Source organism: Phaethon aethereus (genome assembly GCF_964289735.1).
Source record: "Phaethon aethereus genome assembly, chromosome: 3".
NCBI lineage: Eukaryota > Metazoa > Chordata > Aves > Phaethontiformes > Phaethontidae > Phaethon > Phaethon aethereus.
This window is the reverse complement of record NC_138576.1, coordinates 56990251-57003925: the sequence shown is the minus strand read 5'-3', so window position 1 is coordinate 57003925 and position 13675 is coordinate 56990251. Positions and strand designations below refer to the sequence as shown.

At 42.9% G+C, this 13675-nt stretch overlaps 1 protein-coding gene across 1 annotated transcript in view; it reads right to left on the bottom strand.

The window, feature by feature from the left end:
• Window positions 1–5964: 5964 nt before the first annotated feature.
• The window catches only part of SLC35F1 (solute carrier family 35 member F1), a gene marked incomplete at its 3' end in the record, with an annotated part of 257271 nt that continues 249560 nt past the window's right edge, over window positions 5965–13675 (bottom strand). The window contains exon 8 of the mRNA XM_081997260.1: window positions 5965–6189. Within this exon, the coding sequence (XP_081853386.1) occupies window positions 5965–6189 (225 nt within the window). The remainder of the gene's footprint in view (window positions 6190–13675) is intronic.

Genomic DNA, 13675 nt, shown 5'->3' with positions numbered 1-13675 from the left:
GAGAGACTCTTGAGCAGATTTGGAGGAACATACAAACCAACTGTTAGCGTGACAAAACCATGCACACACTAACTCCAGTTTCTGGAGCTCTTGATAAATCAGGAAACATTCACACTGGAACACCAGGCATAAACCAGCACGCTGGTGCAGCACTGCTGGCTTTGTAATGTCTGGGGTTCCACACACTTACGGAGCAGGGAGAGGCTGGAAATGAGCTCACCAGTCTCCGCTCCCTTCTTCACTCTCAGAGATGTGAGAAATACTGATGCGAAGCTTCCTGCGGAGACGTCAGGCAAAGAGAGAGGGACAGATGCGTACGCTGGCAGACACTTAGGGATGAACATGTCAACAAAGTCCCTTGCTCTCGCGCACTCAGGATCTTCCTTTCCTTTCTTCCCTTGTGGACTTTAAACGAGCCAAAGTCTCATTTTCTTTCTTTCTTTCTTTCTTTCTTTCTTTCTTTCTTTCTTTCTTTCTTTCTTTCTTTCTTCTTCTTTCTTCTTTCTTTCTTTCTTTCTTTCTTTCTTCTTTCTTTCTTTCTTTCTTTCTTTCTTTCTTTCTTCTTTCTTTCTTTCTTTCTTTCTTTCTTTCTCTCTTTCTCTCTCTCTCTTCTCTCTTTCTCTCTTTCTCTCTTTCTCTCTTTCTCTCTTTCTCTCTTTCTCTCTTTCTTTTTCTCTTTCTCTCTTTCTCTCTTTCTTTTTTCTTCTTTCTTTCTCTCTTTCTTTCTTCTTTCTCTCTCTCTCTTCTTTCTCTTTCTTTCTTTCTTTCTTTCTTTCTCTTTCTTTCTCTCTTTCTTTCTTTCTCTCTTTCTTTCTCTCTTTCTTTCTCTCTTTCTTTCTTTCTCTTTCTCTCTTTCTCTTTCTTTCTTTCTTTCTTTCCTCTTTCTTTCTCTCTTTCTTTCTTTCTCTCTTTCTTTCTCTCTTTCTTTCTCTCTTTCTTTCTTTCTCTTTCTCTTTCTTTCTCTCTTTTCTTTCTTTCTTTCTCTCTTTCTTTCTCTCTTTCTTTCTTTCTCTCTTTCTCTTTCTTTCTCTCTTTCTTTCTCTTTCTTTTTCTTTCTCTCTTTCTTTCTTTCTCTCTTTCTCTCTTTCTTTCTCTCTTTCTCTTTCTCTCTTTCTTTCTTTCTCTCTCTCTTTCTCTCTTTCTCTCTCTCTTTCTTTCTCTCTTTCTCTCTTTCTTTCTCTCTTTCTCTCTTTCTCTCTTTTTCTTTCTTTCTTTCTTTCTCTTTCTTTCTCTTTTTTCTTTCTCTCTTTCTCTCTTTCTCTCTTTCTTTCTCTCTTTCTCTTTCTTTCTCTTTCTTTCTCTCTTTCTCTCTTTTCTTTCTTTCTTTCTTTCTTTCTTTCTCTTCTTCTCTTTCTTTCTCTCTTTTTCTTTCTTTTCTCTCTTTCTCTCTTTCTCTCTCTCTGTCTCTCTTCTCTCTCTCTTTCTCTCTTTCTTTCTCTCTTTCTTTCTTCTCTCTTTCTTTCTTTCTTTCCCTAATTCTGCTCCTCCTGACACTCCTTTTCCCCCCGATGTCTAATTTTTGTCTCCATCCTTTCTTGCCCTGTCTCAGGACTCCGCTGGGAGCAGCGCTGCAGTGCGGGGCAGGGCAGCCGGGAGGGAGGCTGGGCAAGGCGGCTGCAGACACCCGGTAACCTCTGCCAGATAAGCCCTTCAGCACCACACGGGTGCCTTGCTCCAGATTAATTCTAGAGTGATTAAACCACTTCAGGAGGGCAGTGGGGGAGCGTGCTCTTGTGTCCAATGGAGGGCAACGAATACCAGGATACCTGAGCTATCCATAGGGAATGGCAGGTTAAGACAGGGGGTGTAAAGGAGACCCCTCATCCTTCTGAGCAGCACCCAGGGGCCAGGTAAGACGCCTGAGGGTGCCTAATGGTGCCCGTGCTTAGAGCCTTGGAAGGGGTTGTAGCTTAACCACCTCACAAGGGAAAGTAGTCCTCAGCACAGTGAAAAATTACACCCTGTGGTCAAGATTTACACTTCAGAAAACTTGTTTTAGGCTAAGAAAGCAGAAAGGAAACAGGCAAGGAAACCGATAACCCCGCTTTCATAAAGCGTTTATTTTTTTTTATTTGAAAACATTATACAGGCATTACACTGCCACAGCCAGTCCATATAGGAGCATGCAAATATCAAAATGGAGAAAGGTTTGTTCAGCTTTTCAATGCAGGATTTGGGGTTGGGATTTTGTTTGCTTGGTTTTGGTTTTGGTTTGTATTTCCATCTGCGGTGTCAAGATTTAGTGTGCTTTATTATGGCGTTTAACAATAAAATCCTACCCATGGGGTAAAATTTGTATTTGTAGCTAGCGCAGGAATACTAAATGGTTTTAAAAAAAGGAAAGGAAACGATACTACACGGTTGTCAAAATGTTAATAGCACAAGTTAGCAATCTCTACACTATACATTGAAACTTCTTCTTATGACACAGTGGTGCAAAATTTACAATTGCTTGGTCTATCGTTGTGTGTTCTGAAAGTTTAGCTGGAACAAAGACAAGGTCTGTCTCCCAGTGAAAGTTTTCATCCAGTAGCAGAAAATTACATCAGTCTTGCTAAAGGCTGCCCAGGGCCAGCAGTATAACAGAGTTTCAGTCTGTTCAGGCAAGGAGCTACAGACAGCTAGAGACGTCCTACGCAACACGGAGAGCAGCTGCCAGTTAGATAGCTGAACCTTCGCTGCTGCGTACTGAGGGCTCGGACTGCAGAAACAAGTGGGTAGAAGCAATGTTTTCCTTCACTAGACACCTCAGTTTTTCAGTCGACACAGTCACTCGTGAAGCTATGCTGCTGTTTTCCTTTGAGGTCCACCCAGCGCTAGCGCACTGGTGCTCATCCAAGTACCCACCTGGTGTAACGGGAGACAGAGACAGTGACCACATCGATCTCCTCCTGCGCGAGTATCACAGGGGACGGCGGCCGGGCGCAGAGGGCACACCGAAACATTCACAATTTACTTCTGTACAACAGAGCCTTTTATAATAGCCTAAAAAAATTGCTTCAGACAGCACCTCTCGGCCACCCGTGGATCGCGATCGCAAACCCTTGTACGTAGAAACTCCCAACCCAGTGACCTGGCGGGGAGATGCCTCCTGCCCAGCTGTTCTGAGAAGACTCTAACAAACATCAACAAGTTAGTGTCAGAAAAATGAGGAGGGGGAGGCGGAAGGGCTACAAACATTTGGCTTAAAAATAAATACTAATAATGAAAGTAACCAAAACAATTATGCAAGAGGAAGGAATTGTAAACATGAAATACACACACACGCACACAATCCTCAAAGGTCTCAAGACCAACACGGGGACTAATGTTGAGAGAAAGGTATTTAATCGGTATAAAAGGTAGCAAAAAAGACTGAGACGACAGGTGCCCACCAGTGTGCCTCTGGGTACCCGAGGGAGCCGTGGTGGTTGTAACCAGAGCCCCTGCTCCTGGGGAAGGTATGAAATCCACCTCAGGTCGAAGCCCTCCCAGGGCTTGACCCCAGCATGCTTGCTGGCCCCTGTACATGACCATGCGCTTCCCACCTGAACTTCCACCCCACAGACCTTACCCTGAAGCATCAGGTAATCTTTCTTGTGTGGTTTATATCTTTTTTTCTTTGAATCCCGTGGGATTTAGGCTTTCCTTGATACGGACTTTCCAGAATACGGACTCTCTTTCTCTGTGGGAATCTTTTTTTTTTTAAATCCTCAATGGTTTAAGAGAAAAAGCTTGGAAACATGAGTGCTAAAAAGATTAAATAAACAGAAGGCAGGGAAAAAAAACATACACTTGTTATGAGTTTAAACCCAAGCCATCTTAACCGAAGCTTTTGGGCCGGTTTTGGGCATGGTTTGGCAATCCTGCAGATCCTTCCCTCAGCTGCAGCAGGATCGTGGCAGACAGCCTAAACACGGTGAGACAGAAATTGCCTCTTCTCCTCCTCCACAGAAAGAATAAGACACAACATACTTAGGCTGTTCAAAAACATTTTGGCTTTTGCCACTTCACGTATATTATGCAGACATTCTTCTCCCAGTGTGCTTCAGGGAAGTCCCTTCTATATATTAAAGCAGAACGGGACTATAAAAGATGAATGTTGCCTCAGCAGAAATTCATCCTGCTTGGGTGAACTCTGTGGCCCTTCTAATCTCCACAGTACAGACTGATTTTTTTTTTTTCTTTTTTAAATAGAAAAAGGTAACTTGTATTTTGCAAACATGAAGCCCTAAATTTTCACTTGACACAGACTTCTTCAGCAGGGTAACATTCAAATCAAATTCATCTTCTATGCCCACAAGCAAAATATTCATCAACCCTGCCGTAAACTCCATTTTCAAATACAATGCATGTATATACACTTTTACAGCACTATTGTGTACTTTTCAATCTCCTTCCTTCTGAAGATCCTGATGCATTTTAAAACAACTTGGTCCCATAGCACCCTTGTGAGGTAGGTAAAATATCATTATTCCCATATATACTGATTGGGAAACCAGCCACACAGAAGGTAAATCATGCCCAAGGATCACACAGAGATGTGGCAGATCTGTGAATAAAACCAAGCTCTCCTGGATCCCTCTCCTACCTGTTAGACATAAGACCATCTCCCCTTCCTTAATTTTAAATTAAAAATAGGTGATGGATGTTGAAATAATGACTTCCTTTTATTTGGCCCTCAGAAGAGCAAACGTACAGGCAGAGATGGATTTTTCATGGTGGTGACTAAGATTTCCCCCGTTCTGATAAGGCTCCTGGAGCAGAAGTACAGTTGTGGAGCACACCCTTGCTAGAGTCACATGTCCCCAGGAATGCAAGAAAGCTGCTGAATTCTTCTGCTAGTTTTGTAGTTAATGAAAAATAATTGGCTGCACCCTGCCAGTATGAATGCCTTTGCACTGCTGCAGCAACACCAGCAGCTGGTCCAGTCTTTCTGCTCATGAATTCTTCACTTCATCTTCCTGATTTTTACAATTTGTGGGTTTTGGTGAAAAACGGACACATTTCTAAATAGCTATTGTTAGAATAATGAACCACGGGAGACTAAGCAAACTGGAACAGCTGAAGGGGCCCCCAAAGCACTGAGTATCTAAAATAAGTGCCATGATCCACACGATATATCATCTTACCACGGAGAGGTACAACACATAGGAAACTGGAAAATGCATTTTTCTTTTTACAGATTAAAATTTAAAAAGTAAGAAATCTGTGTTAAGTCATGACTACAGAGAAACTAACTCCCTGTCACCTGATGCAGAACCTCAGCCACTAGGAAATCTGCCATGGATCGTAGAGAGGTCAATGCTTGAGTACTTCACTTCTGCAAATATAGAAAGGCTAAAATGCTCGCCTTATACCTATTCCTAGAATAGAGACCGATATTGTAAGTTGTCCCTTCTCTGGATTCATGGAACAGATTACCTAGAAAGGGCAACTAGACAGATAGCACAGATGAATTGGTTGTCTTTCCCTCACCAAATGCAAGGTGCTAGCAAAAATGTGTCAGGGTGTTGCTACCACAAGTAACCCATCTACTTTGTGCAAACAAACAAATCTTAGAGAGAAATTAACAGTGACTGCACAAGTGTACTTGCTGTAAAAAGGCGGCTTTTCCACAACTGGTGTGGCTCAGGCATATTATCACTCAGCGGGTGCAAAAAACACCCTTCTATGAATTTCTTTCTGTAATTTCAGGTTATATATTGAATACTTTTCACAGGCAGTTTGACATTAACTAACTGATTCACGTACAGCAGTTTGTATTGCAAACATGCTGCTCATATCGTAAACGAGAGACTGGCATCTCCTTGCAATGAACACCCTGGAACAATTAATTTGTATTTTTATGAGCTTTCCTTGTTTGCTACCTTGCAGCTCACTGGTGTAACTGCACCTGGTAAATACCTTTCTCTAGGTACAATACAGAGATAATGGATATATGAGCTCCACTGAATCATCAGTAGGTGATCAACAGTCCTGGGTTTAAGCAACTCTAACATGAGGCTCCTCTTCTGTCTCTTGCCCCAGGCTGGTGTATGTTACCGAAGGCTCCAGCTGGCCGGTGGCTGGTAGGTCTACAACAGGTCCCGAAGGGTTTCGAAACTGCTTGTACACCCGAGGATCTTGGGCTACGTAGGTGGACGTGGAAGAGTAGAGCACCAGCCCAACAAGGATAGTGAAGAATGACAACAAGTAAAGTCCTGAAAACTAAGCAGAAATAAGAGTAGAGTCATTAGACACAGCACCAGTTATCCCTAGCTCATGAAGACCCATGGACAGGGATAGGGACAGATCCTTGTTTTGGCATGAAAGGCACAGAAGAAACCCTCTATCACTGGAGTGTCCATTTTTTATAGGAACGTCTCTTTGAAAGTTGGTTTGTTCCCATTAACTTCACTGTCTTCCATAACCAACAGCTAACCAGTGCCTTCCAATGCCCCAGACATCTTAAGTCTTGGCCCAGTGGAACTTAAGAAAGCTGGGTTCTGGTCATAGAACCAAAGCTGATTTTGTTGTGCATTTAGACAAGCCAACTACTCCTCTTGAGTGCAAGTTTCTCTGGCTGCAGTGTGGGGTACCATCATCTATAGTTGTCTGACAGGTAGTGGACAAATCTGAAGTTAATTACAGCTAAACCACAGGGCCATGAAGTATAACATGCTGTCGGCAATATAGAAAGATAATTAAAGAAACACTTAAATAATTTAAATAAAAATTTAAAACTTATACACTTAAAAAAATATTTTAATAGAGCCACTTACAAAGCCCACCTGCAGCTTCTCTTGCTTGTAAACAGAAAATACATGCTAGAAAATTTAACATGAGTTTGGACAGGGTGAACTTCTGCTGTGAAACATGCTCTAGGTTGACCTCAAGAGGTTTGAAAGTATGTAAGGAGGGCAGTTAACTGAAAGCTTGAGTTCACATACTTTGGCACACAACTCCACTAGATCAGAGGTCAGCCTGAATTTTCTGACATATCCAGACTCAGTGTGCCTGGACTAAAAATACAACACAAATAACCTTTTTGGCAATACGTTAGTCTTTGCAGGTAAAGGTAAAGGCAGGGATTTAAAAGTACAGACCACTGGATATTAGCTTTAGATACTGGGTTTCTACTGTGGGGGACACAAAAATGGCTTTAAGCCCATATGGCTTGTCTCCTGATCCTAGACTTCAAGTTATTTCTTCTTGTGTGCTGTGTGTGAAGAGCCATGAAGGGCAAATTGTATAGCCAGCTTGTTGGTGGGGATATAGAACCGGGGATATACACATCAGTATTCAATTTGGACTTTAAAAAGTGCCCATATTCTGCAACTGTTGCGGATCCATATTGAAACACCAACAACTAGTTGCAACGTATTATTAGCTGTTTCATGAGGTACTTCACTATATTACATAAAGGCATCTGCAAATCTGTTTTTTAATTCTGACTATGGTGCTTTGATGGATGCCCAATTTGTTTCCTTTGGAACATTTTAGCATGGCACAAAATGGATAGACCGGACTATATTACATTGGAAGAAGCTTTTTAGCAATTCTACTTTTTATTTTTAAAGAAATAATCATTGTGGTGAAAGCAAATTTTACTTAAGCTTTGTAGTGATGTTAATCTGTTGTCATTTAAGAGCTCTACAGGACCTGTGTCCTGCCTGAGGAGGAAGCATTTGGCTTTTTTCCAGAATCCACAGTACCTTTGAAAGCTTTGGACATATAACCCATGGTGCTGTATGTTTTTGCTCCCATAGCCAGCATGCACGTTTCGGAGGCAAAGCACCATAATGGGGAAAGTTTAAAGTGTGTCAGAAGGATTACAGGGTAGGAAGAGTTCTGCTTTTCATCAGCTGTTAATTGCTTTTTTCCAGGAGTGTCACCAGGTCTTCACGTGTCACCTGGCAGTATGATTTGATATAATCATCCAGCTGTCCCGGCAGCCACAAAGACAGTGACGCGCCTCACCCTGCGTCTGCTGAAGGATTCCTCCATGTGACACAGCTCTGAAAGGACTGTTTAGGCTTAGATCTCCCCCATGTGGCAATCAAACCCAAGTCAATCATTTCAAAGCATTTTCCAATTGATTTTTTCCCTGTTTTCAGTTCAATTTTGCTCTCAGCACTTTCCGCCCTGTTTTGTCTTTGTATGTGAACTAGGGTACCGCTTGGCAGCAGTGGACTTGACTAAGATGAAGCAAAACTCAGGAGCCAAATGCATCTAGTTTCCCAAGCCAGGAACTAGTTCCCTAGTTTCCCCCTGTCCCTTCTTCCTACCTTGTGCCTGAATTTCTCACCCTGGACAGCCAGCTGGCTTGCTCCACTGTAAAACCAGAGTGCCAGGCAGATTCATGATTGCCTTGTGTCCTGCTGCGAGGAATTGGTGGGGCTTCCAGCAGCTAAATGTGCCCTTTTTCTTGCTCTAGCAGCTGCCCAGCCACAACCAATTCACTTTTGCTTTATTTCGTGGCTCCAGCTCTACCACATCCCCCTCCTCCTGGCCATACCTCTCATTCCTCTCTCAGCAGCTCTTGCCAGTGGGCACTTTGGCCTGATAATATTCCCTCCATGGCAGTGTGTGCCCCTGTGGCAGCTCTCCAGCCTGGGAGAAGGGGTTTGGATGGAGCTGGAGGAAATTTAAACAAAGGCCTGTGAATCATTTGTCTGGTATCTATGCACAGCTAGTGCAAAGAGACCTGGATCCTGACAGCCCTACAACAATTCCATCTTTACCTTCCTTGGAAACAAGTTAAGGTTCAGGCTGAATTGTTTTCTGCAGCAGCTCTCTGCAGCACTGAAGCAGAAGGGTTGTTAGTAAGGTTAATATAGGAATATATAGTGTAGGTATATGAGAAATCTCTGGGTTTTGTCAATACTCTGTCAGATTGACCAAAGCCCCTTAATATCAATGGGTATTTTCCTCCTATTACAACGGCCGTGAATCCAGCAGTGTGATGGGAGGGTGCAGACTTAGTTCATCAAACAAAATTTGTTGTTCACTGTACTGTGTTCCTCAGACTCTAGCTGAAATCTTTGTATTTTACTGAAGACGGGATTTCAGGCATGCTCTACTGCTATGTCTACATGTAGGTTTTGGAGTTTTTTTTGTCTTGACCTGCAAACCTCATCTGCTGAGATTCGCTGTTAATAGGCAGCAAAAGAAACACATTCAAAAACAGCAGAAAGAGCTGTTCCTACAAAATGAAGTGAAAGAATTTTTCATTGCTACCCTCTAGACAACTGCAGTACGAAACTGCGGGCTCTCAGGAAGTGTGTAATTCCTCTCTTTGGCTAAAAAGCTACTGGAGAATGATATTGTGCTTAATTTTTCTGACTTATCTCTCACTTTCTACAGAAACATATTTCCTCTAAGAAAGAATATTCAAAAAATACCGAGATCTGTACGTCTCTCCCAATACCACTTCCCTCCATGCTAAACAGGACAACAGTAAGCTGTTCAGAGTAGCATGGTCAGAAATTGTTTAGCTCAAATTAGCTAACAGGTGTCATACACCTTTGAGTAAGCAACCAAAAAAACCCCCTCACGTTTCTATATCATTAAATAATTTTGCTACACATTTTGTATCTACACATATAGGTACATAAGTATATAAGCTTGCTTATCATGTAGTTTATTGAGAGACCAGATGACCTTGTGATTAAATCAATGATCTAACACTCTCGAGGCCTGGGATTGATTTTCAGCCTATGAATTTCTTTTGTGAATGAAAATTATTTTAGCTGACCCTCAGTTTCTTACCCATTTAAAGCAGACAGTAACACTTGGTTACTGAATAAAGATGGGTTTACAGGATAAAGATGGGAAACAGGGGTATCATCCTCTGAGGAGAAGGCAGAGACCTCCTCTGCAGAAAAAAAAAGTCTTAGTTACAATAACATTTCAGATTTCATCACTGAAATTAAAGGAATCTGCCAAAACTTACTGAGTAGTCAAACCAAATAGTTGAATCAGCCCTACAGACCTCACCATGGCTGCTCCGCTCCAACATCTGGGTGTCTATAAATGCTTTCCACACCAAAAGTATTCAATATAGAACGCACAATGATATTTACAACCATTAAAAAATTAGGAAAATGTAAAAACCATGTCATCTCTAGACATTATTTAGTACCTGTGGTGAAAATAGCTTACACTAAACTACCGTTCATTTCCAGGGTATAAAAAGCACGTTTTAGGTGCCTGTCAATTTGAAGACAAACATACAAAGCACAACCTAGACAAATGTAATGAGATAACATGTATAACAAGATTTGCTCAGGCTGTCAAAACCGGCATTGATTCTGGGTGAGTGGACGATTCTGGCACTTATCTAAGAGACCTTCCTTAGAGACCTCGTACTTGAACGCACGCGCCCAGCCAGGCTTAGCAGAAGAGCTGATGGCATCTGATGGCCGAGCTGCAGGAGCAGGGCTCTCGCTCCTCGCTCCAGTATGTGCTACTGCAGAACCCCGCCGGAAAACCACTGCGGCAGGAAGCTCCAGCTGACCACAGAAACACATGGTGAAATCAGTCCGACTTTCTGTTATCCATGCATGAAATATTTGACATTAAAAAAGAGGTGAATCCAAACATATCTTCAGTGGTTTGTTTTTTTTTTTTAAATAAAATACCTGACAACAGTGCTACATACAATTGTGGATGAAGTTTGCAAAACCCAGTTGAAATTTAGTTTATATACAGTATTTCTGCTCCAGTTGAATCAAAATTAGGCATTTTGGGAGTAAGCAAGTCAAGCCTCACAAGATTTCTAAACTAAAGAACATAAAGGCATCTGAAAAGTTAAGATTTTTAAAAATCCAGAATGAACTATTAAACCTTTCAAAATTTACTTCCCACCAGTTCTTATCTCCTACTTCTTATCTCTCTGTGCAAAACTTGTCTTTCACATATCCTTAACCCATTATAGCTAAAACACTACTACTATTTCCACTCCAGATTCTTGTGCTTTAAAGTAATCCCGTGGAAAGATAGGTGCAAAAGAAACTAATTGAGGGGGAGCAAACAGTGCATCTGATTTCATCGTCTTGAGTAGCGATAAGACAATGACGGTGGAAGGGAAAAAGAAAGAAGAACCGTTCAGAAGGCAGTAAATTCATGCCTGGGTCTGGAGAGAGCAAGTCGTTCTTCAGCACACAGATCATGAATTTGGAAGGGAGAGCGGGAAGAAAGGGCATAGAAGAACCGCTGTGTCACAGCTAGGAAACGCTGCGCTGACTGACAGACCGCTGCAGAGGGAATTTGCAGACAAGTAGCTCTGTCACAGATGTCCACGTCCACATTACCACTGACACCAAGGCAAAACAATACCCAAAGTGACAAAACCAGACAGATGTGCATCCGCAGAAAAGCCCGCACGGACGAAGAAACTCAGTGATTTGCTAATTTTGTTTTTTCACTCAGCGATCATGATAACGATCATGACCATTATTACAGTGGTTATGAAAATGCAAATTCTCTTTCACTCGGTCCATTGAACTGGAAAAAGTCAGCAGGAGCAGACTATTGGAGCTGCGGTGCTCCAGCTCCATTTGTATTTCACAACAGCAGCCGTAGACTGAATCTCTTGGTAGGTAACACAAAGACCAGCTCCTCGCCTATGGCAAACTAACTGTGCTTTTTAAGTCTTTAAAAGGGATTTTTTGTTATATGACTAACCGAAAATTTAGAATTGTCAAGTGTCATCTATTCAGTGATTAAGTAAGAAATGGAATAACTAAATTTTTGCCTACTTTCTCTAGAAATTTTCCACATTTTGACAAAACTGAATAAAGAAATCAGGTCTATTAATTCAAATCTTAACCTCTAGAGAGAAGTGATCTTCTCAGAATCACATTGATGAAGAGGGACAAAAATGTACGTATCAGGTGGAATTAATTTAGTCTCGTATTTCTGTTGACATCCTCCATGTGCTCCAGACAGGCAGTTCCCACCAACATCATATTCCAATCAGCGGGTCTGTGCAGTCTGATGAACCTCTGTTTTCTGAACTAATTCAGTTTGTAGCATATGCTGCAGAGTCAAAGTTAAGGTCATGAAGGCCTCCTGCACCGACTTACGTATTTTCCCCCGGGAAACTTCACACACAAGTTCTTGAGCGCGCTGAGCTAAGGGAGTTAACCCCAAATACCCCAAATTATTTTTTATACAGCAAATAGACATTTCCACTCGGTTTGATGAATTGATCGAGATTGAGCTTCTTTTCACACTGTTTTTTATTTTCCCCTCCGATACAGCAAAGGAAGTTCACTGTGACCAAGTGCAGAAGTTGCACTGTGGGATGCGCACACGCTCCAGCCAGCAGCAGTACCAGGAAGGGTGAGGGCTCTGAGAGCTATGAACTCGCACAGCACTTTCACTTGCGTAGCTGGATATTACAGACATATTGCTTTATTAATAGGAACAGAGTCAGCATCCTAGTCAGATCTCACAGTGCTCTCTGGAGACTCCCTCGGCTCAGACCCATGAGCATCTGGCCAAATTTGTCTTATGCTGTGACTCACTCAAACTGTTGCTGACTATTTTTGTCCCAGCCTGCGAGGAAGATGTCTCTGTTTCCTCCTACTGGGGAGAAAGGAATGATCTCTTTGGGATTCAGGGTCTGCCCTGCTCTTTTATCGGGAGAATGATCTGCTAATTCAGCCTCAGTTACTGTTGTCTACCTTCAGGGGTGAAAGAGAAAGACCCAACCTTTGGCTGATCACCGATCCCAGGTGAGAGTTATGGGCAGAATATTTCCTAAGGATACAGAATCACTATCACAGAATCATTAAGGTTGGAAAGGACCTTCAAGATCATCAAGTCCAACCATTAATCCAGTGCCACCATGTTCCCTAAACCATGTCTTGAAGCACCACATCCACACGTTTTTTGAACACTTCCAGAGATGGCGACTCCACCACCTCCCTGGGCAGCCTGTTCCAATGCCTGACCACCCTCTTGGTGAAGAAATTTTTCCTAATATCCAGCCTAAACCTCCCCTGGTGCAACTTAAGGCCATTTCCTCTCGTCCTATCGCTAGTTACTTGGGAGAAGAGACCAACACCCACCTCATCACTACCCTCTTTCAGGTAGTTGTAGGGTGTGATGAGGTCTCCCCTTAGTCTCCTCTTCTCCAGACTAAACAACCACAGTTCCCTCAGCCGCTCCTCATAAGACTTGTGCTCCAGACCTCTCACCAGCTTTGTTGTCCTTCCTTGGACACGCTCCAGCACCTCAGCATCCTTCTTGTAGTGAGGGGCCCAAAACTGAACACAGGATTCGAGGTGCGGCCTCACCAGTGCCGAGTACAGGGGCACAATCACTTCCCTACTCCTGCTGGCCACACTAGTTCTGATACAGGCCAGGACGCTGTTGGCCTTCTTGGCCACCTGGGCACACTGACGGCTCATGTTCAGCTGGCTGTCAACCAGCGCCCCCAGGTCCTTTTCTGCTGGGCAGCTCTCCAGTCACTCCTCCCCAAGCCTGTAGCGGTGCATGGGGTTGTTGTGACCCAAGTGCAGGACCCAGCGCTTGGCCTTCTTAAACCTCATACAGTTGACCTCTGCCCATCGATCCAGCCTGTCCAGATCCCTCTGCAGAGCCTTCCTACCCTCCAGCAGACCAACACTCCCACCCCACTTGGTGTCATCTGCAAACTTACTGAGGGAGCACTCGATCCTCTCATCCAGATCATCTATAAAGA